The sequence below is a fragment of the Mus pahari genome, chromosome 1, assembly GCF_900095145.1.
Source record: "Mus pahari chromosome 1, PAHARI_EIJ_v1.1, whole genome shotgun sequence".
Taxonomy (NCBI): Eukaryota; Metazoa; Chordata; class Mammalia; order Rodentia; family Muridae; genus Mus; species Mus pahari.
This window is the reverse complement of record NC_034590.1, coordinates 111,953,218-111,977,218: the sequence shown is the minus strand read 5'-3', so window position 1 is coordinate 111,977,218 and position 24,001 is coordinate 111,953,218. Positions and strand designations below refer to the sequence as shown.

The 24,001-nt window shown below is 53.9% G+C and overlaps 2 protein-coding genes across 4 annotated transcripts; one reads left to right on the top strand and one right to left on the bottom strand.

The window, feature by feature from the left end:
* Positions 1 to 641: 641 nt before the first annotated feature.
* LOC110328387 lies at positions 642 to 8,029 on the bottom strand. Its single transcript, XM_021207825.1, has 5 exons — positions 7,971 to 8,029; positions 6,789 to 7,270; positions 2,290 to 2,347; positions 1,413 to 1,624; positions 642 to 688 (listed from the first exon to the last, which is right to left on the bottom strand). The coding sequence occupies exons 1-5, from the start codon at positions 8,027 to 8,029 to the stop codon at positions 642 to 644; spliced, it is 858 nt and encodes a 285-aa protein (XP_021063484.1).
* Positions 6,552 to 14,801, top strand: Igf2 (insulin like growth factor 2). 3 transcript variants are annotated; one of them, XM_021190708.1, is made up of 4 exons: positions 6,552 to 6,886; positions 12,012 to 12,174; positions 13,352 to 13,500; positions 13,748 to 14,801. In XM_021190708.1, the coding sequence occupies exons 2-4, from the start codon at positions 12,018 to 12,020 to the stop codon at positions 13,982 to 13,984; spliced, it is 543 nt and encodes a 180-aa protein (XP_021046367.1). In that variant the 5' UTR covers positions 6,552 to 6,886; positions 12,012 to 12,017; the 3' UTR covers positions 13,985 to 14,801. The 3 variants fall into 3 exon arrangements, with proteins under 3 accessions (XP_021046367.1, XP_021046349.1, XP_021046358.1); XM_021190690.2 differs by lacking the exon at positions 6,552 to 6,886 and adding an exon at positions 8,328 to 9,446; XM_021190699.2 differs by lacking the exon at positions 6,552 to 6,886 and adding an exon at positions 10,311 to 10,414.
* The last annotated feature ends 9,200 nt before the right edge of the window (positions 14,802 to 24,001 follow it).

Here is a 24,001-nt window from a genome sequence, read left to right as displayed (position 1 = left end):
GCCACTGAGGCCCGAGCTGAGGCCTCTGCTACTGAGGCCCGAGCCGAGGCCTGTGCCACCGAGGCCTGAGCTGAGGCCTCTGCTACTGAGGCCCGAGCCGAGGCCTGTGCCACCGAGGCCCGAGCCCAGGCCTCTGCCACCAAGGCCCGAGCCGAGGCCTCTGCCACCGAGGCCTGAGCTGAAGCCTGAGCCTGAGCCTGAGCCTGAGCTGAAGCCTGAGGTGGAACCTGAGAAGAAACAGGCTAGAGCATCCCGAGACTCCAGCCCCGTGCCCAAGTGCTGTGGCCTGTGGCCCAGGAGAACCCCACGCTCCCAGAACTGAATGGAACCTCCGAAACCTCCCACCAGCCCCAGTCCTTCCTCAGAGGTGAGTGTCCTTCAGGCATACAGCAGAACAGAGGTATCTCTAGCACAGGAGCATCAGAGCCCCTGCAAATGCAAGACTCAGCCAAGGAACCAACCAAGGCTAGGAAGTCTAGTCAGTCAGTATCTGGGACTCAGGTGTGCTCCAGGTGTCACTCCTTGGGAACAAGGGGTGTAGGCCAAGCAGACACACAGCAGCAGTCTCTGTAATGCTCCCAGGAGTCCAGGGGCGAAGGAAGCAAGTGCTGGGGGGGGAGGGGGAGGGTGTGTGGGGGGTATCAGACAGCTCCAGGGGAAAAGGCAGGGTTCCAGATGAGGAAAGAATCTGAGGAAAGAAAAAAGAAAAACAAACTGTTAGCTAAAAAGAATCTGGAGACCAAGGAAAGCTGGGTGTGAGGGGTCCTGTCCCCCCTTCCCCTGGCTATGCAGTTACAGCTGTGGTGCCCCTGCACCAGTGGCTTGACCTCTCTGTGTCTATCCCCATTTGTCAAAGTGTGTGACAGTCTCAGGCTTCCTGGCTGAACTGTGAACAGCAAATGACATAATGACCAAAGAGACATTCTGAGAGCTGCAAAGGGCCTTAGGAGAGTGTGTGTCCTAATTCTATTGTGTTCTGAAGGCCATGGGTTTCCTGTGTGTGAATGGGGTGGGAAGCAGCTAGAGAGGGCACAGGGCCAGAAGCACTGTGGACTCTGCCGAGGAAGCTCTGCTGTTTGGTGGCCCTGCAGTTCACTGGTCAGGTACTGGGTGGGGACCAGGGAGGCAGAGGCTGTGTCTGGTGGAATACTGGAGACTGGGGGGGGGGGGCAGCATGTAGGTCTGTGTCCTTGTGCCTAAGCCTCAAATGGCACAGGCTTCCCAGCAGGTGAATTCCACCCCTCTTCCAGGCTATCAAGCTCATGCCAGAAAGAAGCCAAGAACTTTCTTTCAAATGTTGGTTCAGACACTAAAGCAATTACATAGTAATATGGCTTCAGTCTATCCAGACCCAGCACACCGGCCTTCCCTGCTGCGCCCTCTCCAGTGCCCCCACAGCAACCCTTACTTACTTTTGGTGTGGGTTGTGTTGATCAGTTTGGTGCGATCCTCATGTTGGTGGTTCAGGTAGTGACTTCTTCCCAGGCTTGAAGATTGGCACAGAGCATTGCTTGGGTCTTCCTGGTGTGGAGTCCCTATGTGGTGTCCAAGTCCGCAGCCCAGTTGAGTGTGTCCTCTGTGGCAGGCATCCAGCACAGGCATGAGGAAGAGCATGCTGGGGACCCTCAGAGAGAAGTAGGGTGTGGAAAATGCTTGGCTTGTTCCTGAGCAGTTAGCTCGGGTGACAAGCTAGGAAAAGTCACGGGGCGGGGGGCGGGGGGATAAGGAAGCCCCACCGCCTGGAGGGAGAGAGGGGAAAGACAGGCAGAGGCCCTGGTTAAGGGTGCCAGCCAGGCTTAGTGGGTAAGTCTGAATCTTATAGGGTATTTAGTTTCTTCAGAATTTGAGCTTTTAAGCCCAGAAAGGAGACCTGGACTGCCTCAGTGGTGGGGCAGAGCAGGGGAGGGTAAGGGCTAAAGTCTAGTGGGCCAAGCCCTATCTAGAAGAAACAATAGATCCCATGCATGCAAGGTAGGCCCCTTTCTACATTGCAGGGGGGAGAGGGGAGAAAAAATAAGGGAAAGGAGAGAGCCTTAGGGAAAGAATCTGTCGCTGATCCTGGCTGGGGGTAGGCTGTGTGATTTTGAGCCCTAGGTTGACCCCAAACTGTACCAGGCTCTTCCCTGCCCCTTGAGCCACACTTTGACTAAATAAGGTCAGGTGAAGGCTCTACGGGCAGCCACATAGAGGAAGAAGAACACATGCGTCCCCTGTCCCCCACCCTACCCCGCCTTCGTGCTCTGGTGGTTCTTCAGTGGGCACCTGAAGGTGACCTCAGCGTTTTCCTACCTGGCAAAGTCCAGGAGTTCATCTCCGGGGTGTGAGTCAGCGGCTTCTCCAGAGACCTCTGGAGGGCAGAAAGCAGAGATTAGGTTCTGAAATAGGCCACAGGTTATGATTGCTGCCCTCTCAGATGCCCGTTAGGAAAAGGAAGGCAGGACTCCAGAATCAGGGCTCTGTTCCCAGAACCTTGCTCATCTCCGGCCTGTGCCCCTTCTTGGGGAAAGGTAGAGAACCCCTCTGCCGGCCCTTGCCATTTTTTTCCCCTAAAGGAGACCCTTAGCAGAGGGCTTGCAGCCTAGTCTGGCCTCTCACGAGGACTGGAGGTGTTCACAGACACCTTTTTAATGTTCCTTACTCCCAACAAATTCACAAGTCTCCCTGGAATGAGGAACATCACCATACCCGTCTTCCTAGCTGGAAGCTTCCTCAAATCTATAGGCACAAACTCGGAGAGGCCAGAAAAGCCAGGGATAGAGGCTGGTGGATGGGGGGAGGGGGCAGCATGGGTGTGTGTGGGGGGAGACAGGCCAGATGTTCTTGGAATGGGACACAGGGGTGATTGATGCGGACAGGAATTTGAAAGGGGAACATTCCCCACGTGCTTCATGCTCCGGGTGGAAAATGGGTGGGGTGGGGGCTCTCTCAGTCCTGCCAAGATAATATGGAGATGCCTCGCCCTGTCTAGGTCCCCACACCTGTCCACTGACTTTAACTCCTGCCTCCCCAGAGTGTTAGGCTTTCAGAGTCCTCCCTGCATACCATCCTCTACGGGTGGTTATAGAGACAAGCCATGCTTACAGTCATGGCCCCAGGGTTTTCCTCATTCTCCGGCTCTCCAGCAGCTCCCCTATCTAACACCCCACCCCCAACCCCCAGGTCCTGCTAGAATCATGGCCCTTCACCTCCAGCATTGCTCAACTTTGAGGGGGTGGCCTTGTTCCCAGCAACAGTACGGTGAGCCTGTGTATGGTGTGTGGGTTTAATATTTGCCTTTAAGGAGCTGGACTTTCCCCAGCCAGGATTGGGAGGCTAGTGGCAGAAATTTTCTGAGAAAACGAAATAAGAGTCCTAGCATCCGGCCACGGCCACCACTGTGTCATTCTGCGACGCTCTCCCCCCACCCCCCACTTTCTCCTCTGCTCCCCCATTTTCTACCCACTTTCCACAGTGCCCAAACAAAACTATTTCCTACATTGTTAATCGTTAGGGAGCGGACAAGGCCGGATAGGCGTGTGCTAGCGCAGGGGCGGTCAGGGGTAGCCACTGGGGGTGCCCGGGGCCCCCAAACCGAGCTAGGGACTAGTCTGCCCCCGGCGGCTGCCTGGCCCCGACTTCGCCTAGGCTCGCGGGCGCCTGAGCGCGTGGGGCGCAGGGGCGGCGGGGAGCCGAGCGGGGCGCCAGAACCTAAGGAGCCTCGGGGAGCAGCGCATTGCTACCCGACGTTCCGCCTCTCTCTCCGACGCCCGTCCAGCTCGGCCTCCGCGACCCAAACCCTCTCGTTGGCTAGAAGGCGAAAGAGCGGAAAAAACCGAAGCTGGCTCGGGCGCGCGCTCTGTGGCGTCGGTGCTCCCAATCTGCGTCGCCTGTGCCTCTTTCCCGCGCCCGGGTTCCCCCGTGAGGGCGCCCCTGCTCCGTGCGAGTTCCTTGGCACCGCGGATCCTGGCGCCCTGTCCTTCCCGGCCCGGGAGCTCACTTTCTCAAATTCAGCTCTAGTTCTCTGTGGTCCCCCTACAACTCGAGGAACTTGCCGGCTTCTCTGCACCTCAGGCGTTAGTCTGACTAAGATCCTTGAAATTTAAGCATTGCTTTTGGGGGGGGGGGCTCCAAAATCTGTCAGCATTTGTTCTGTTCACAGGGAAAAGGTTTTGTTGTTGTTGTTGTTTGGTTTTTGTTTTGTTTTGTTTTGTTTTTGATACTTGATTTCCAAATATTTTAAAGGGTGGGAATTCTGCCTCTGCTGACTCCTCAAAATTAGATTATTTTGGCTTGGGCCCCCAAGATTGCTTCTGGCTCCTAACCATTTTAAATGCAAGCTTCTATATATAGGTATAAAAACACCATCCTCAGTTCCCTAAAATTTAAAATAAGCGTGGGTCCTTAGTCCTTTTGACAAAATCTCCTTACTTGGGAGAGTGAACATTTTGACAGCTTTTAGACACTGTCTCCCGTGTTCCTATCATTTTATATCTGCAATAATGTTCCTGTTGACTCTCTTCCCCCACCACCCGTCCTCTGGTTTTATTAACATGGAACACTAGATTCTGTAGTCTATTGCCCTAACCCCAAATTTTACAAGTTGAATCCCACCCAGACAGCTTTAACAATTTTCCTGGAACCTTTAAAGTCCCAACCTTCTTTTTTCTATGTCCTCCCCTAAATGTAGGCACCTCAAATAAGTGCATTCACCAGTCACATCTAAAATTCACTTAACAAGACCCCCCAAAAAAAACTTCCATGCATACACACTGGTCACAGGGCTTTGGGGTTCCCTAGAGCTCCTGCAAGCATTCTGGCCATGGTTAGGGTTCTTTAAAATATAAACGCTCTCACTAAAGCCCCCAAAGCAGGCTGAGCAATGATCTAAGGCATGAACTTGTGTGTGGCAGAGGGCTTTCCATGCTCTCCCAAGTCTTATATGACTGTTCATGTCTCTCTGGGTCACAGAAGGCACAAAATTAACTCTTGGCCATGTCCTTTTTCTTTATATTAGAATGTTATGTCCCCAATCCTTGAACACTGAGCATTTTTTTTTCTGCACCAAATATTAAAAGCCCTTTAACTTAACAATTTGGGGGAAAAAAGTTTTGTTTTGTTTTGTTTTTTTAACTCAAACAACAATTGCAAAATCCAGTACCATCCTGTATCCTTTTTACACCCCCCCCCCGTGTTGGCTCATGCCTGGTGTCCTCGAACATTAGGCAATATTTGCCAGGCCCCCCAAAACATACTTAGTGTTAGCCTTGGGTCACAAAAAGGTTCTGATTTCTCCCACTGCAATGCCAGCTATACACCCACTCAGCCCCCCTACATTTCAACCCCCCCCCCACACACCATCTTGCACAATCTCTGCAGATTGCAAATTTGGGGGAATTGGTTCTCAGGCCCCATGATTTAGGAACCCATGATCTCTATTCCTTGTAATGTAGGGACTGGCCCTGAAGTGCTCCAAGGTCTAGGAAACTTTAGATTCAGAAATTATTTTCCTGGGCCCCCCAAATTCAGGTACTCCAAAACAAATTGAGATTTTTTTTCTTCCAAAGAGTTGGGTTTTTATTAAACTTTAATGAACTTTGTTGAATTTATGACTTCTACTGGAGTCTCCCTATATTTGGATAATGTTTTATGGTCCCTAAAGCACACTGAAAAAAAAGTCCCAGATCCCCCCCCCCAATTCCTAGGTTTTAAACGTCTGTGTCTTACAAATTTCCTAGCTACTAATTCTACTCCCTGCAATTTAGATTTCATCATCCATTGGGTAATTTTTATTGATCCACAAAACAGGGAGTATGTTTCTCCAAGAACAAACATTGTCCAAGAAAACATACAAACTCCCCCTTGTTCAACAAAAAGATCAATAGGAATCTGTTTAAGAAATTAAAATATTAAAAGACATTGATTTTTCTGGCTTTCTCAAATGGACTGCTTTGCACTCCTAATTCCACCTCATTTAGACAGCATTTCCCCATTCTCTAGAGGACTTCTATGAAGCCACAGAAATTAGAGGTGATTTTTCCCGGGTGCTGTAGGGCCCACCGGCTTCAGGGTGAACCCTAGTCTCCACTCCCACCCCCCAAAAGAACTGACCTGAATTCCCTAAAATCCATCTGTTGCTTTTTCATCTCCCATTTTTAAACAATTAAAATTAAGCTCCCCCAAATTTCATGTTGGGAATTTTCTTAAACCCAACAGCAACAACAAACCACCTAACTTATACAAATTAGTCTAGGATTTTGTGGGTTCCCCAAGCTTTCTAACCAAAATATTGGGTTCCTCTCGTTAGGCCTGGATCAAGATGCCCCCCATTTTTGCATAGAATAATTTTCCTCATTCCCCAACTTGGATTCTAATTTTTCTGGAATCTCAAATTTAGTCATTCGCCACAGTTTTCCCATTTATGGAGTCGCCTTCGAGTCCCCCTACTTTGGGCCGCTCATTCCCAGGGCCGCAAATCAGACAAGGGTCTGATTTGGGATCCCCGAAATTTGATCATTGTTTCCGCTGGCCACTTTCGGCAGCTTCCCGTCCTGCGCATAACATTGATATCGGCCTCGTCACTTCTCCTACGGTGTCCCAGCGGCAGCACAGATTTTGGAAAAGTGTGTGTGCCCCAAACACGCACCGGACACTGCGCGGCGGCCAGGACGTGGGCAGTGCTGCTCCCGTGTCCAGGAAAACGACTGGGCATTGCCCCCAGTTTCCCCCAAATTTGGGCATTGTCCCCGGGTCTTCCAACGGACTGGGCGTTGCCCCGGTTCACTGGGGACTGCCCTTGGGGTCTCGCTCACCTTCAGCAGCGTCCACTTCAGCAGCTCCCACTTCATCCGCTCTCCCGCCCTTCTCCTCCGATCCTCCTGCGCCAGCGGACCCGACCTTCGGCCTTGCGGTGAGCTCCCCGTGGCGCGCTCCCTCGTGCCCCAGCTCTTCCACTGCGGGGCACCGGCTACCTCGCAGTTTGTCCTCAGGGCTGCTGCGGAGTAGCGCGGGAGCGGGCTGCTGGCTTCTCCCTCCGCGGTCGCGCTCCTTTGGGCTGGGCGCTCCGAAACGCGCGCCACTTTGTGTGCACTCTGCAAACAACGCGGTGGTAGGGAAAGCGCCTGGGCGGCCAGGAAGCGGGAAGGACAGAGCTCTCGGGCGGCTTGGAGCCTCCAAGCCTACAGGTCGAGGGCTTGGGGAAACGAATGTAGAGCGCGGGCGCGGTGATTGATGGTCGAGCCGGGAGGTTAGCCCCGGGTGCAGCAGTTTCCGCCAGAAGTGGCCCCTTAGAGGCCTAGAGGTGCGGAGGTCGGGAAAGGGAAACAAGGTGCACAGGTTTAGGCGTGATTTTGACTTGGTAAAAATCACAATGGCTTCTTATATCTGAAACCACCCGGGGATAGTTTCTTAATAACCCCAAATTATCGCATTGGCCCCTGGGGCCGAACCTGCAACTAAGCAAATTCAAAGTGCTGAGGACAGGGAACTGTTATCTGCACATACTGGGTGGGGTCCCAAAGGCGCGCCACTTAGAAGCACTTCAGTGAGCTCTGGCTTACAGGTCTGGTTTGAGCTAAATTTCCCGCCCTGCTTCTTTTTCTGCGGAAGGGCGCAGACATTGTGCGGGGGTGGGGGGCTCCACGCGGGGCCCAGATCTGGCTTGGCCAAGCCAGCCTTCCCTTCATGGTGCACCTGGTGGCCCCCCAAGGCTGCTAGGAGATCCCGAGCAAAGCAGAGGTTAGGGGCGCGTAGGATCTGGCTGCTGCTATTCGAGGTGCCTCGCAGCCCGCCCTGCCTGCTCAGGCAGGTGGAGGCTGCGCGCTCTGCCCGAGACTATCCAGGGGACTGTCCCCTGCTTGGCAAGTAGGTCCCTGTTAGGACCCTCGACCCAACTACCTGCGCCTTAACTCAGTCGGTCGGGATGCGCCTACCTTGTAACCCTCTAACTGGTCACAGGTTCCTCCACTACCACTGAGGCCTAGAGTGCCACGCACGTTGGTTCGCACCACGCGCCCGTGTTGCACAAGCACAGGGCACCCCGGAAACATGACATGGGGCCTCGATTTTTAGGGACAGCCACCCAGAATTTAGTGGGCCTGCTGGGGCGCACAGCACCACCCCCATCTTTGCCACCAGGCACCCCACTCCCCCCCCACCGGCAACCCCGGTGCCAAGGGCCCCCGACCCGCATTCCCCGCGTGGCTCGAGTTGCGGGGGCGGTCCCGGGGCGGGGCGAGGGCCCTGCGGACGCCCATTGGCGCGGGCGTAAGGCCAGCGGGGCCCGGGCGGGCGCGGAGCCGCGGGGTGGCGCGGCTATAAGAACCGGGCGTTGGCGCCCGGAGTTCGCCTGCTCTCCGGCGGAGCTGCGTGAGGCCAGGCCGGCCCCCGGCCCCCCCTTCCGGCCGCCCCCGCCTCCTGGCCCACGCCCGCCCGCGCTCGGCCCGCCAGCGCCTCCATCCGGGCTGGCGGCCCCGCGTCGACGCCGTCCGCCACCTCGCTGCTGCTAACTCCTGTGCAGGGCGCCGTCGGCGGGGCCGCGCTCCGTCGGGCCTGCGGATCTCCCCACCGCCTCCTCCTCTATCTACCTCAACACCCCATTCCTGCTTCGCCAGAGGAGGCGGTCCCCACCGCAGGCAGTCCGGCTTGCAGGTCGCCGGCGTTGTCATCCCCCGCGCTCCCCCTCCCAGCCCTCCCCGGCGCGCAGCCCGGCTGCTCCCCTCTTTTCGCTGCAGTCCCGAGCAGCTGAGGCGCCGCCACGCCTGTCCCCCCCACAAGAAGCCCGGGCTTACGACGGCTGAGGGCTCCGTCGGCCCTAACCGAGCTGGGTGCCCGTGGCCGGGGTGACGCCTCCATTCCTCCCCCCTCAACACCGTCCTCGGTCCTTCGAAGTTGCATCCTCTCCTCTGCTTAGGGTGCGCCCCCCCTCGCGCACCCGCTTACCCGCCACCTTTCCTAAGCTCCCCTCCTGCCCCCTCCCCGTTCCTCCTCGCCTCAGACTCCCTCCCCCTCACGTCCGCCCTCTGCCTTCGCCTACCCAAGTGGATTAATTATACGCTTTCTGTTTCTCTCGGTGCTGTCCTCTCCCGCTGTGAGCCTACCCGCCTCTCGCTGTCCTCTCTCCCTCTCTCCCTCTCTGTGGTCCCCCCCGTTCACGTTCACTCTGTCTCTCTCACTATCTCTGCCCCCCAACTATCCTTGATACAACAGCTGACCTCATTTCCCGATACCTTTTCCCCCCCGAAAGTACAATATCTGGCCCGCCCCAGCCCTAAGATACCCTAAAGAAGCAGAAGAGACGCCCCCTCCCCACCAAAAAAGCCATCTCCCCGTTCTGTCCCGTCGCACATTCGGCCTCTGCGACTCGGGCAGAGCGGCGCTGGCAGAGGAGTGCCCGGCAGAAGGGCCTTCGCCCGCTGTTCGGTTTGCATACCCGCAGCAGGGAGATGGGCGGCAGCGTCGCCGGCTTCCAGGTAAGGGCTCTCAGGGGCCCTGGGAGTGGGGGGTGCTCAGGGCCCGGCTTGTGCATGGCGGGACTGGTGCGGTGGGTGGGGGGCTGGGGACTCGTTCCCTAAGCAAACTCTTGTTCCCCCGTGCGCCATGGAGTGGGGGAAGGGGCGGGGGTATGGGGACTGTTGGGGAGGGGGTGCGTAAGTTGAACTCACAGGAGAATTCCTGGTGCTTTACTGTGTGTTGGGGAAGGGGGGGGATGAGCTGCATAAAATGTACGATTCGTGCTGTGCAGGCCCTGTACCCCCCCCAGGGTGCTGAGTGATGAGGAGGGGGGCAGAGTCTCTGAAGCCCACCCTGGTATGTTGACTTTGTGCCAATGAGACAGGAAGGAAAACTAGGTGGGCGGGGCCAGGAGCCCCCCCAAATTGACAAAAGAGTCAAGCCAGACCCCACAGTTAGCTGTTCCCCCCACCCACACACCCCAACTCTGTCCCCAACATTCCCAACCTGGAATGTTGGGGGTAGAGGGGACGGTTTCGGGCTCAGAGGGGTAGAAATGTTACAGTTCAAAGAGAAATAACTGCCCCTGCCTTTTACTGGGTGGAACTTTCCATAGGAGGATGTGGGAAGGAGCCCCCTCCCTCCCCTCATTGGTCTGTGCAGAAAGGGTTGGGGGTGCACGATGAGGCCCCCCTCCCACTGGTGGTGCTTTGCTAAGGAATGGTCCAAGGCTTGCTCTTGGGGGTGCAGGAGAAAAGGGACTGGCTGGAAGGAGGGAGGGGGCGGGTGCAAAGGGGGCGGGGGGAGTGGTCAGCAGGGAGGGGGTGGGGGTAGGGTGGAGCCGGGACTGGGAGGAGCCACTCAGACATAAAAAGCGGAGGCACTGACCAGTTCGCAAACTGGACATTAGCTTCTCCTGTGAGAACCTTCCAGCCTTTTCCTGTCTTCATCCTCTTCCAGCCCCAGCGGCCTCCTTACCCAACTTCAGGTAACCAGGGCCTTGGAGCCAGGACCCTGCTGCCATCCCCACTCCGGCTTGCCCAGTGGGGTGGTCAGGACACTGGGTAGCCTGGGGCCTCTGCCCTTGCAGCCAGGCCTGCTACCTCTCCCAAGCCGTCGTCCTCCCTCAGCCTCTGTCCTATGCTCCCACTAGATCCAGGCTTCCTCACCTGCCCAGTCCTCTACTTTTCCTTCCTCTCTGCCTCCCCACTCCAACAAATCCGGGCCTTTCCTGGGCCCTCACCTATCCCTTACCTCCTGGTCAATCTCCTGCTTGCTTCTCCTGGACACCTGGGCTGGACCAGCCAGTGTTATCTGGCTTTGGGAAGGGACTTCGATGTCAGCTCTGCCTGCCTGCCCCCGCCCCCAGGACTAACTGCTGTAGCTATAGCCTGATGATCTCAAGTGGTTGGTGGCACAGAGGGTATTGGGAGGGTCGGTCTGGGTATTGATGAAGTGGGCAAAGATGACTTTTAGTTACCCAAGGGAGCTCGAACAAATTTGTTTCTTGATTATTTCGCACTGGTCTCTCACATGTTTCTTTGCAGCAAGAAATCCTCTGGGCCTATGGAGCAGAGATTGGGGGCTGCGGCCTGGAGGGCTCTACTTAACTGAAGTGTCAGGGTGGCTTACTGTGGGTCATGGTGGCCTCCTACCACTAAAAAAGCTAGCTAACCATTGTCCCTGCCAGTAGCCACATAGCCTGTGGAGGGGGTGTGTCCCTCCAAAATGGGGTATTCAGCCTCCTCTGGACCCAAACTGCTGCCCTGGGTAAATTTAACTCTTATCAGAAAGATGATTCTAAGGGCCATAAAGGGACCTCTAGGGTCCCTGGCCATGTATGGTAAGGGTTGAGGCCTGGTGTGGAACTTTAGGCTCTTTTTCAAGCTCTGAGGTGCCCAGGAAAGTCTATACTTGGAGGACTGGGTGACCCTGGAGAGCAAGGCTCACAGGAGTGCTGGCTGTCCCATTGCGCTAACCGTTGGATTCTGACATGGACCCTGCTCACCATGGCCTGGGAGGTGGGGTGGATGGGTGGGGCTGGCTATGCTGCTTATGGAGGGGTGGCCAGCTGGGGGGCGGGGAGGTTGGGACTGGTCCCTTTGGATGCACATGCTCCACGGTGGGTAGGGTGGAGCTATCTGCCATCTTGGCCAGTGCTTGGAGGCCAGAGGAGGAGTGGCAATAGTGATGTGCCCTTGGGCTGGCCCCACCCCCATGATGTCATAGCATGGAAACCAGGTCCAGTGTCCAGCACTGGCCCCTGCTGCTGTGGGTGTGGTTAAGCTGCAATTGTGCCCATGGATGGGTGGTCCTCCAGGGTTTCTTACAGTTAAAAGCCACCACGGGGTACCTTTCTGGGGTCCATTGAATTTCTCCACACTCAAAGTAGTTTTTGACCTCAGCAATTCAAGTTCCCCTGTTTTCACAGGTTAAAGAGTGACATGGCTGTCTTTCAAATTCCAATTGCATTTTTAATTAAGAGATGATAGATGATTGGTGGGATGGGGGTGAGGAGCCAGTCTCTTGGGATTAGGGGTGTGGTTTGGGGGCCTCTAGCTCAAAGCCTGCATTTCTTTCTCCAGGTACCAATGGGGATCCCAGTGGGGAAGTCGATGTTGGTGCCTCTCATCTCTTTGGCCTTCGCCTTGTGCTGCACCGCTGCTTACCGCCCCAGCGAGACTCTGTGCGGAGGGGAGCTTGTCGACACGCTTCAGTTTGTCTGTTCGGACCGCGGCTTCTACTTCAGTAAGTAACTCCAGAAAGATGGGGGCGGGCGGGGGGGGCAGCAAGCCTCCCTGGGTGGGGTGACAGTTAGTACACTGGTCTGGCCTTGCGCTTAAGCTACCCACTCCCTCCCCCCACAAGGTCGTAATCTCATAGTCACAAGTCTGATAGTTTTAAAAGTTTTTAAAGTTAATAAAAGCAAAACCAAATGTGGTTGTCACGTCTCAGCCAGGTTGAGAGCGCACGTGTAGTTTGGGGGTACAAGGGGAGAGCTGGACCTTGGCCATCCAACCTGAGGGGTTCCCAGAACTACAACATGGGGTGCTTGCCTGCTTTCAATGTTCATGCTTCTCTTGATTTCCCAGTTGGGGGAGGGGCTGGGCATGGGCTCACTGCTCACAGAAGGCAGTGATGGGTACTCATGGGTGGGGCATGCCTGGGAGGGGCCGGGGCACCAAAACGGATGACTCTCCTTGCTGGCATGGGCCACTCTGTCTTCCTCACCGGGTCCTGGACACGCAGCCTCCTCTTCTTCACTTCTGCCTCCCTGCCTGTGAACTGCTCTGGAATCTACTCCTGCTCCTGGGTCCTGCAGGACCAGTCCTTGGTCGAGAGCCACTCCTGCACGGAGGGGCTTCACAGATAGGAGGGCCCCAAGCCCGCCCTCGGACCGTGGGGGAGAGGGGGAAGACGGGAGAAGAGAAGGGAGTGGTTTTTGGGTGCCTCACTCCTCCCCTCCCGTCTTGTTCTCTCCTGCCCTATCTTCCCTTCCTGTCACAGTTCAGCGATGGAGGGTGGGGGGTGGGCCCCTCAGGCCGGGGTCCCAAGTACAGGGACCACACCTGTGTCCACCATGGCCCCCTCGAGGGGCTCACCCCTCCTCCTCCCTGTTTTCCAAACCACTCCAGTGTGGCCTCTGGTCTCCATGGAGTCTGTGGGACAGCAAGGCTGTTCTGTGTTAGTTACCAGGCAAGAGGCACCAGATGCCAGGGGCTGGTCCTGCAGCATGCACCTTTATTTTTCCTTTCTGGGCATCTTGGCCTGTCTGGCTCACACTTCTACTGCATCCCCCGCAGGGTGACCTAGTATCCGGCCAGGGTCTAGTGGAAGGGAAGGGGGCGGGGCTGGGGAGGCCACCCCAATGGGTGCTGACCCCAGTGGACACTAACTGAAGTTGTCTGTCCTGTGGAACTTCTAGGCAGGCCTTCAAGCCGTGCCAACCGTCGCAGCCGTGGCATCGTGGAAGAGTGCTGCTTCCGCAGCTGCGACCTGGCCCTCCTGGAGACATACTGTGCCACCCCCGCCAAGTCCGAGAGGGACGTGTCTACCTCTCAGGCCGTACTTCCGGTAGGTAGCAGGGTGGGGTTGAAGGAATTGTAGGGTGAGACAAAGAGACCACTTGCTTCTTGATTTGGGGTACCACGAAGCCCCCATCACACATTTTACTATTGGCCTCTGCTCATTAACATAGATATTTCTGGGAAGTTGCCATGAGCTGGGGTGACTCTAGTGGGGCTGGGGGTATGCGACACCTAGATGGGAGCTCAGGCTAACATGATACCCTGAAACCTGCTGACTAGCACCTCCTCTCCAGGACTACTTCCCCAGATACCCCATGGGCAAGTTCTTCAAATATGACACCTGGAGACAGTCCGCGGGACGCCTGCGCAGAGGCCTGCCTGCCCTCCTGCGTGCCCGCCGGGGTCGCATGCTTGCCAAAGAGCTCCAAGAGTTCAGAGAGGCCAAACGTCATCGTCCCCTGATCGTGTTACCACCCAAAGACCCCGCCCACGGGGGAGCCTCTTCGGAGATGTCCAGCAACCATCAGTGAACCAAATTATGTGGTAATTCTGCAATGTAGTACCATCAATCTGTGACTTCCTCTTGAGCAGGGACAGTTCCATCAAGTCCCACACTAAGATCTCTCTGCTCCACTCCCTCCCCAGGTTTCTCCCTACCCACCCCCATGCCCCGCCTCCCCACATCAGGCTGTTCCCCTTGCCCCACACCATCGGGCAAGGGGATCTCAGCAATTCTAAACAAACAAATTTGATTGGCTCTAAACAACCCAATTGACACCCCCTCCAAATTATATATTCACATTAAAAAAAAAAACTTTAAAAATTACAGTCCCTTTAAACAAATTGACTTTTAAGAAACTCCATAACTGATAATCTAAAAATTAAATAACTAAAGAAATTAATTGACTAAAAACATACTAAAAATTAATTGGCTTAAAAACAATTGGCAAAATCAAATAATTCGGCGCCCCCCCCCCTTCATCTTCTTCCCATTTGGATCTTTAGTCAAATTGGCTAAGACTTGGATCTCAGAACCCAAGAAGAAAGGAAGGGGACCCAAAATTTTGCAGGTGGCATGTCATTGCTTCAGTGCCCTCTTCTTACCCCATGCACTTTTAGTGTAAAGCTGGCTGTAAACAACAATAGCCGCCCAAACTCTTTCTTCACTGGTCATTCCAACACAAATGTCCCCCATGTCACCAAGGGGGCTGGGTGAAAGAACCCAAGGAGAGGAACAGAACATGAAAACTGGAAATAGAACTTAATTGGCACAAGCCCCCAGTCCTAAAATCTCACTTTTCTCTACCTACCCTAAAAAGCACATGATTATACTCACACCCACAGGCATTAACACACACATACACATAACACACACAAACACACACACACACACACACACACACAGAGGCATGCACACCCACATAATTGGATGAAAACATTGAAATGGCTGAACAACTTCGATTCGAACCACATTGCCCAAACCAAGGCCCATCCCAAATTCCCTGAGCAGTTTGCATGGTTTGAGCTCCCCTCCCAATCCATCTAGTTTCTGCTGCTGCTTATGGGCTCTATGTGTGACCAGACTGTTAGTTCTCTTTCTCAGTGAGGGAGGTGTTCTAGCAGGGCTCACTTCCATCTGAGCACCTGTCCACATGGCCCCCTACAGCGTGAGCCTGGTGCTCCCCAGCTCCCCCCCCCCCCATGAGGACCAATGCCTAGCCAGTGTAGAATAAGTTTGGCCAGATAAGGAGATGGCACTGCCAAGTGATACATGCTGCCCGAGTAACCTGACCCCTAGGTGTGCTCCTGCAGGGAGGAAAGATCTGGGGGACAACCCCTACCCCTAGCGCATCTATGGGCCATCTCTGTCAGTCTCCTGGGGAGACCCCGCTTTATAGGGTATCCCCAGGAGACTCACACTGATGTGGGGAGTGTGGGAAGTCTGGCGGTTGGAGGGGTGGGTGGGGGGCAGTGGGGGCTGGGTGGGGGGAGCTATGGGTAGGAAGTGGTCCCAGAGAGGTTTTAGGTGGAAAAATCAGGAGGAGTCACAGGTCAACTTGCAGAATTACTGAAGAATCAGGACCCCAAATTTTACGTCAATTGATCTATTCCCCTCTTTTTATTTCTGGGGCTGGTTTTTTCCTTTTTTTTTTTTTTTTATTTTTTTTTTATCCCTCCTTAGCTTTTTATGCGCTCATAATCAATTGTACCCATTCCCTACATAATGGGAGCAGTGATCAAGTAATGAATGCATTGAGCCATCAACACCGACTAGAGCCATCAACACCCGGCTTCCACCATGTCCTGCTCTCCACAACCTTGATTTTTTTTTTTTAATCTCTCTCTATCGCTTGGTCTGAGTTGGGAGTGGAGTCTCTGTGGGGTGCTGGCCACGCACCCATAGAGAAATAAAAGGAATTGAGAAGGCCGCTACCTGGCCTGACTTCTGGGGACAGTGGCTGGTCCCCAGAAGTTCTGAGGAGTGGAGGGGGCGTGGGGCAGTGTCCCCTCAGGTGTTAGGAAGGTGCTCGGAGGCCACAAAAGATGGGGCTCCCAGCTGGCCACTGCCAGTTGGGGGGGAAGGGGATAGAGATGTGAGAGTAGAGAGGTTCCATCAGGCGGGAGCAAGTGGCTGCCTTCTGAGCATTTGGGGGAGGTCCTCCCCCGTCCCTCAGTGTCATCTTGCCCACTCCTCAGCACCCCACCTTGCCCCCAGGAGGTCTGGAGCTCTACAGACCTCCTGGGGGCAAGGTGGGGTGAGGCCTGGAGTTGGGGAAGCTAGGAGGCTTTAAGCCTACAGAGCCAGGAGAACTGTGTACACGGGGTCACCTGGGCCCTGGGGCCCGAGGGTCTGGCGAGCCGTAGCAGCCACTCCACGGTGCCTAGGACTGAGGTGGGGAATAGGGCGGCTGGAGGTTTACCTCACCCCCACTTCTGCTTCCAGTGCAGTCCCCCTGCCCAACAGTCCAACTAGCAATCTAGAGGCCTGAGGCTTCTGGGCCCAGGTGACAGGACTGGCACCACCCTGGGGGCGGTGTGTGTCAGCCAAGCATGGCACAGAGGGTCCCTCAGCAAGTGCCTAAAGAATGGGCCATTTGGAACATTGGACAGAAACTCAAAGAGCAAATTGTTATAATTGGAGAATATGAATTGGCCTGGTATCCAAAATATCTCGAGGCACCCTAAATTACCTGCCCATTTGGCTGGACACCCACCCAGTGTTAATAGGCCTCGTGGGATGGGTGCTTTCAGGGGCATTTGCTGACCACCCTCTGTGTCCCCACATTTGCAGTTCTCCCATCATAGGTCATCCTGATGCAGGCACCTCCCTGGCCTCCCATGCCTAGTGTGGCCCTCCATCTTGTCTCTTCCCTTCTGTCTTCGGTGGGACCCCCTCTTGGGTCCCTCCCTTTGTCATCATGTGAAGACTTCCCACGTGTCGAATGCCATATGTTACCTGTGCCACTGTCCATGTCATCCAGCAGTGGCCCCAGGTGTTTGCCTCAACTCAGTCCCTCTAACATGCATTTTCTGGCAAAATCCAAAGCTTGGGTTTTGTTTTTAACCTGTTAACGCTCGCAAACCTAATAAAGCATTTAAAATACTATTTATTGAGTTCTTTGCTTTTTTATTTGGGGGACAGGGCAAAGGGAGGGAAGGTTGGGTGGGAGGGAGGGGAGGAGTAAAGGGTACCTGATGTGTGGGGGAGGAGGACATGGGGGCAGCAGATGAAGAGGAAAAGCCTTTGAAGCATGAGGAGAAGTGGGGCTCAATAAGGCACTCCGAGGAACCCAGAGGGTAGAGGACATTTGCTCTAAGTCCTCAAAGATGGGTGCTGTGGGGCTAAAGGGGTCCCATGATGTTTTCGGATGAGCCATGAATACCTACCCCAGGGAACATTGGGGAGCAGGATGGGTGAGGACTTGTGGTTGGTGATGGACATGGGGACTCAGGGTGAAAGCACCTAAGATGGTTTCCCTGCACATGCAGTCACCCCTACCGTTCCCTCTATAAAGGCTATGCTAGAGCCTGTCTCCAGTAATCATTAGGCCCACCTGCCCGGTGGTAGTGGTCTTTGGCATCCCTGACCCTGGGAGTAAAGTGAGGCCGACCCCTAGATGCTTGAAACCTGGCCTGGGTATCTTCTTTCTGCACCATTGCGAGTCCTTAGTCCCCCACTTTTCCTAGTGCAGATGGGCATGTGCCCTTCCCCCATGTGGGAGGAGCCCAGGCTGGGGCAGCTGCTGAGGCCCTGTGCCTGGCACCCTGCTCCTTTTTCCCAGTTATTGCTACACACTAGCATTTCTTTTTACTGTGTTTGGCTGGTTTTTTTGGTTTTTTTTTTTGTTTTTTTTTTTGTTTGTTTTGTTTTTGATAAAGAGGTTCACACTCTACCCCAGACAAGCTTGGAACTGCACATGGATGGATGTCCAGGCTGGCCTAGAACTCATGGCAGTCTCAATCCTGCCCTAGCTACCTGGGTGCTGAAATTACAGGTGCAAGCCAGCACACTGGTTAGCATTAGCTTTTAGTTTGTGCTCCAGAGTCTCTGCTGGACATGCTCAAGGGGGACTTCGGGGCAGCCTACAAATCCAAGGGCTGTTTTAAACTCAGGGTACACAGGGGTCATGGGGGAACTGCTTAGAAGACACAAGCTCATCCTTGAAGAGGAGGACTGGATAGCAATGAAGGGCACTGGCCAGCCTCTGGCTTGAGAGAGTGGTGGCTAGTTTGAGGCCTGGATCTGGGCAGACCACCTTCCCACCCAGTGAGTCTTTCTTCTGAGACTCTTCAGTGTCTTCGAGGTGGGTGGAAGAAGAATCAGAGATGCCCACTCCTTTGAGCACTATTCAGTGTGTTCTCACCAGTCCCATAGTCTCCTGAAAGCCCACTGTGGGTCTGTCCACCTTCTGTCAATTCCACAGTCGACTAGAACACTATGGAGCTGCCCTGGGGGTGTTCAGGTGTCAGACTCTTACCCCTTTTCCCAAGCTGGTTCCTTCCTGAGTTGCTAACCAAGATCACCTAAACCTGGAGTTCTTGGCACCTCCTGATGTATCCTCTTGTCCCTGATGAACCCCCAGAGCTCTGAGATGCCCTCCTCAAGCCACTGTTGTTGGCCTTTACTCTCTCAGCAGTGGACACATGTCTTCTCCAGGGCCTCCTCTGACGTCCCTGAAGTCCTGGGTAAAATAAACCACGTTGCCCAGTCTTTTTGGGTCAGTCCTCACCTCTCAGAAACCCCCCTCCGGGTTGCCTTAACACCCCTTAATCCCCACCTGAGTGCTCCAGGACTCTTTTCTCTCCTTTTCCTGCTTGGCAAATTCTGCTTGTCAAAGTTCTTCCCTCCGCAGACCCAGTTATCTGTCTAGTTAACTGCCTGCCTCTCTGTTCACTTTTATGACTCTCATTCCCCTTACCCATCAATCCATTTATCCATCCTCCTACCCTTCTGTCTGCTGCTTCACCCACTGATACACTTATTCAAGTACCCATCTGTCTACTTATCTACCCATCCATTGTCCTACCCACCCTATGTCCATACATCCACCCACCTATCCTTGCCCATTTATCCATTCACCACCCATGCACCCACTCACCCACTCATCTATCCCCCATCCACTAATGCATACACTCATCTACCTATCAATCTATCTACCTACCCATCCATAGCATCTATATGTCCGCTATATAACCATCCATCAAGCCACTTACCTATCTGCCCATTCGTCCTCAACCCACCTCCCATCTATCCACCAACTCTTCTACCTGTCCAGTCAGCCACACATCCATTCATCCACCTAACCTCTCATCTATCTATCCATGTTTACCCACCCACCATCATTCTACCCACCCATACTCTAATTCACTCATCAACCCATTCATCCACCTATTCACTCATTCATCCACCTACCAATCTACCAATTCATCTACACCCATTCATTTATTCATCCACCCACCCATCTATCCATCTACCCACCACTCAACCATCCATCCATCCACCCATCCACCACGACTTGTTCTATTCACTGACTCATTAAGCCACCTATTTATCCATCTGCCTAACTGCTCACCCACCCACCTACCCACCAACCATCTGTCTATCTATCCATTGTACCCACCCACTATCCATTCACCTATCACTTCCCCATCCACACATGTGGGTGGGCATCTATAGTGTTCAGGATGCCTCAGCAGGGTCTGGGTGAGCGTGATGGAAATGCTGAATGGGCCTCACCAAGAAGATGACACACAGACTGTAGCAAGTATAGAGAAGAACATGTAAGGGGTGGGATACACATGCCTGGACCTAGAACATTAGAGCATCACTTGGAATGGGGTAGGGTTGCAGCAGCAGGAGGGACAAATGTAAGTGATGAGGTCAGAGCTGGAACAAGGTCAGGACACATGTGCCATCTAAGCCATTGCTATCCACTCAGCAAACATTTATGGACATCTCTTCACTGGGTTGAATGATGTCCTCCAGAAATACATATTTATCTCTGGACACTGGGACCTATGAATGTGATCTTATTTAAAGAAAGGAAGGGCCTTCAAAATTATAGAAGGACTTTGCAATGACATTATTTTGAATTTAGGGTAGGCCTAACTCAAATGAAAGTTGTCCTCAAGAGACCTGAGAAGGTTACATAAGGAATAAAGTTATAGACAAAGACAGAGGCAGGGACTGGAGTTATAAAGTCACAAGCCAGAGGATGCCTGGGGGTCCTTGAGAGCTGGAAGAGTTATGAAGGACCACCATCTGGAGTCTTGGAAAGGAGCATAGCCTTGGCACACCTTGATATTAGGCTCCCACTCTTTGATGAAATGTGTTACGGTCGTAGAAGCTCCCAATTTGTGATTGTTTAGGAAAGGGATTGCACTAGAGGGCCCTCATTCTGTTATAGCGCAGTACAGGTCTGGGTATGGAAGGTCCCACAGCAAGTAACCTCAAGAAGAGCTTCTAGATAGTGGTCTAACCCTGCCAGGCCACATCTCTATTGCCCTACCTATCCCACTAAGCTCCCTGTAGCAGCTCCCAAGTGGTGGTACATAAAACACCAGACACCATCCTACTTCTGCTTGGAACATGCCAGATGCTTCTAGATAAGCCAACCAACTCGTGGTGACCAGAAGCCACCCTGACACACCCAGCCAACCACTACTATCTCTAACAATTGTCCTAACCACAAGCCCATGATATCTGGGGACCTTTGACCCCCTACAAGGGCTGCACTGTCTGGACCACTTCCCCTGAGAGACCTGCTCCAAGTACCCTTCCTTTACAAAGCCTGTCTGGAGTACCTGGTACAAAATGGCATTTCACGTGTATGGATTCCACAAAGGCTCTAGGAATAAAGAGAACAGGCTTCAAAATGGTACCACCCATGCCCATTTGTTCCCCCAGGACATCTTAAAAACCTTCCCACCCCTTACCTCCATGCCCACAACCTATAAGACAGACTCTCTACCACACACACACCCAGTCATATTCTTCATGAGACCAGAGTGATGAGTCCAGATCTTGCCATTCTCCACTTAGAATCCTTTGTGGCTCCCATGGACTGTTGGGTGAAACTCAGAGACTGGCTATGCTTTGGGTTCTTCGGCATATGACATCGTCCCCATATTTCAGCTGTATCATACCAATTCCTTCATCTCCTAGGTTCCCTCACTGAGTCTCCCCACATCCAGTCCTGAAAGGTGGCTGTCCTCTCTCCCAGACCCTTTAGCATCTGGCATCACCCTGATTGCCTTGGCATGCCTTATGCTATCCTGGGCAGTTCTTTCCTGAACCCCCAAATATCTGATCTCCTTTAGATAGCAGTTGGGCCCTTTCCCTGTTCCCCAGAGATACAGAGAGGTGCAAGACGTCTGCTGTCAGAATCTCCCAGAATTTGTCTGGATTTCTCTGCAGCTTTCACTGCAAAGCTGGCCACAGAAATGGTCCCTCTGGGGACCCCAGGACAACCTCTATGGAGACCCAGGCTTATCCATGCCCATCTTCTTCAGGGCTGAGTCCTAGTCTTCCCTGGTCTCTTAGTCTTGGACTGAGTCCCTGGAGTAGGTCATCAGACTCATCTTTAAACATTTGTTTCCACCTGCCTGGGTGTCCTGACACCCAGGGTCCTCAGGTCTCCCTAAGTCACTGAGGCTTGGCTCTCAGCTGGAGCTCTTGCTTAGGCATAGACAGGATAGAGTTAGGGACAGTGCCATGCTGACAGTACCCTCCAAGCCTGGTCTCTCTACCTGCTCTGCTGAGCCCTGCCCCTGCCCAGCCCCCTTTTGGCTGCTGGGCCGGAGGCCTGAGGCCTCATTAGTGCAGCCTGCAGCCTCTCCCGCTCCCAGCCCCGGCCAACCCAGGCCTCTGCCGGCCAGAAACCAAAGAGAAAATGCCTGTTTATGCCAGTTATGCCGAAAGCAAAACAGTTTGTGGTTTGTGACCCAAATTTTTTGCCTTTTTTTTTTTTCAGAACATAACAAAGCCCAGGACAACTCCCTCCCTGCCCCCACCCTCCCCCCAGGCAGACAGAACTGATCTGTTTACACTGGCTGCTATGCACCCCCACTGGCCTAGGCTCTGGCCTTGCCCTCATCCTGAGTACTGGGTGCCCCCAGAAAGGGGTTGTAGGCCTGGTGAAGTGGCAAGGAGCTTGAAGGAGGCAGAGGAGGCTCTGTCTCCCCTGGGGCAATGGAAGGATACATCTGGAGTCTACAAGTATTAGGGCTCAGTCAGGCTGGATCCATCCTGGACAGAGGAGGAAGGTGGGGAAAGCACTCTGTGGTTGATCCCCAGGTCTGCCCTGAGGTGCCAAGAGCTGACCTCCATTTCATGAGACTGGTGCCTAGGCCAACAGGCCCTTAGACCACCTGTCCACTAGCCTCCTTCCTGCATCTCCTCACCCCTCAACGTCCATGGTGCCCTGAAGCCCACAGAGCAGGAATGTCTTCTGTCACTGTGTCCTCGGTTGGGGGGATCAACAGATGCACAGCCAGGTATTTTCTGGCAGCCATTGTGAACGTATGAACTTCCCCAAGGGAGTTGGCTGGGATTGCTGCCTTGAACTGTGGAAGTCCTGTGGTCAGGACTCTGGCCATACAGAAAGAAGGACAGGGTCCCCACTTGCTCTTGCTCTTTTGGGAGACAGGAAGCTTAAGAAACCCTTTCCTTTGAGCTGTACCACAGCCCCAACGCATACACTCTTTCACTCCTCCTGGAAAATTCTAGTCTTCACTTGTTTTCATTCTCCTGTGCCTGTACCAGTCTGGGCCATAGAAGAAGGGGCTCCTCTGAGTCAAGGGGGCCCTAAGATAAGAGGGGCCAGAAGAATGGCACCTAGGCCTGAAAAAGATCTCCCTCTCCCATGAGAAATTTTCTACCTTTGCATCTAAAGAGGGTAGAGCAGGAGGACCTGTACATGGAAGTCTGGAAGAGTGTCTTTGTAGAGGGACAATCAGGAGGACAAAGGGCCCAGAGTTGAGTCCTGGCTCTGAACCTTAGTTCAACCTGCCAAGGGCTCTGGGTGGCAACAGTTAGTTTTTAGGGAGAGACCACTGCACCCAGATGAAGTTTAGGAAAGATGGTGGACATGTAGGATGCATTGGAGCTGGGAAAGGTTTGTGGGGTAATGATAGTTGGAGCAGAAGGGGCAGGATTGGGTGGGGAGCAAGGGCGGTGCTCCAGTTGGGAGGAGCACAATATGAGGAGCACCAACACCATTGCACTAACTAGTGTGGGGTGTTCTTCCTACCCCTCCCAGACTCATCTGCTAGTGGGGTTGAGGGGTATGCAAAGAGTACTGCCTCCTGCCTTGGAGGCCATTGAGGACTGCCCTTGGCCTGGCTGGTAGGCTCCTCTTGCTGGCCTAGAAGATTGCTTTTGGGAAAGTCTGGGCAGTACCTCTACTTCCCCCCTCCCTTGCCTGCCATCCCTGGCCTCCCCTCGATCAGGACCAGATGTGCCTTGGAGCAGTAATTCTAGCTATTTGGTTAGCCAGCTGCTTGCCGGACTTTCTGATAAGGCAAATTGGTTCTCTACAGAGTTGGGCGTGGAAGACGAGGAGGAGGAGGAGGAGAAGGAGGAGGAGGAATATGCCCACACTCTCATTTTCCTCCTGTGCCAATGACACCCCAGAGAGGTTCCTGGCCCAGCTCCAGAAGCTTCTTTCTGACACATACTAGGGTGATAAAAGGTATGCTAGTGCCCAGGAGATGCGAGTGGGCTAAAGCATGCGTGGAGTCTCCCGACAGAGCCTGGTAAGAGGGGAAGAAATGCAGAGCAGCGTCCCTACAGTGGTGCTGCAGGTAAGAGGGAAAGAAATGCAGAGCAGCGTCCCTACAGTGGTGCTGTAGGTAGCTGCTGCCATGGTTTTGCAACCCCAGGTCTAACACAGCACGGGATCCTCTGTGACATCTGGGAACTCATTGCTTCCAATTTGTGAGAACCACCTACCCTACTTTTTCCTTTCCTTTCCTTTCCTTTCCTTTCCTTTCCTTTCCTTTCCTTTCCTTTCCTTTCCTTTCCTTTCCTTTCCTTTCCTTTCCTT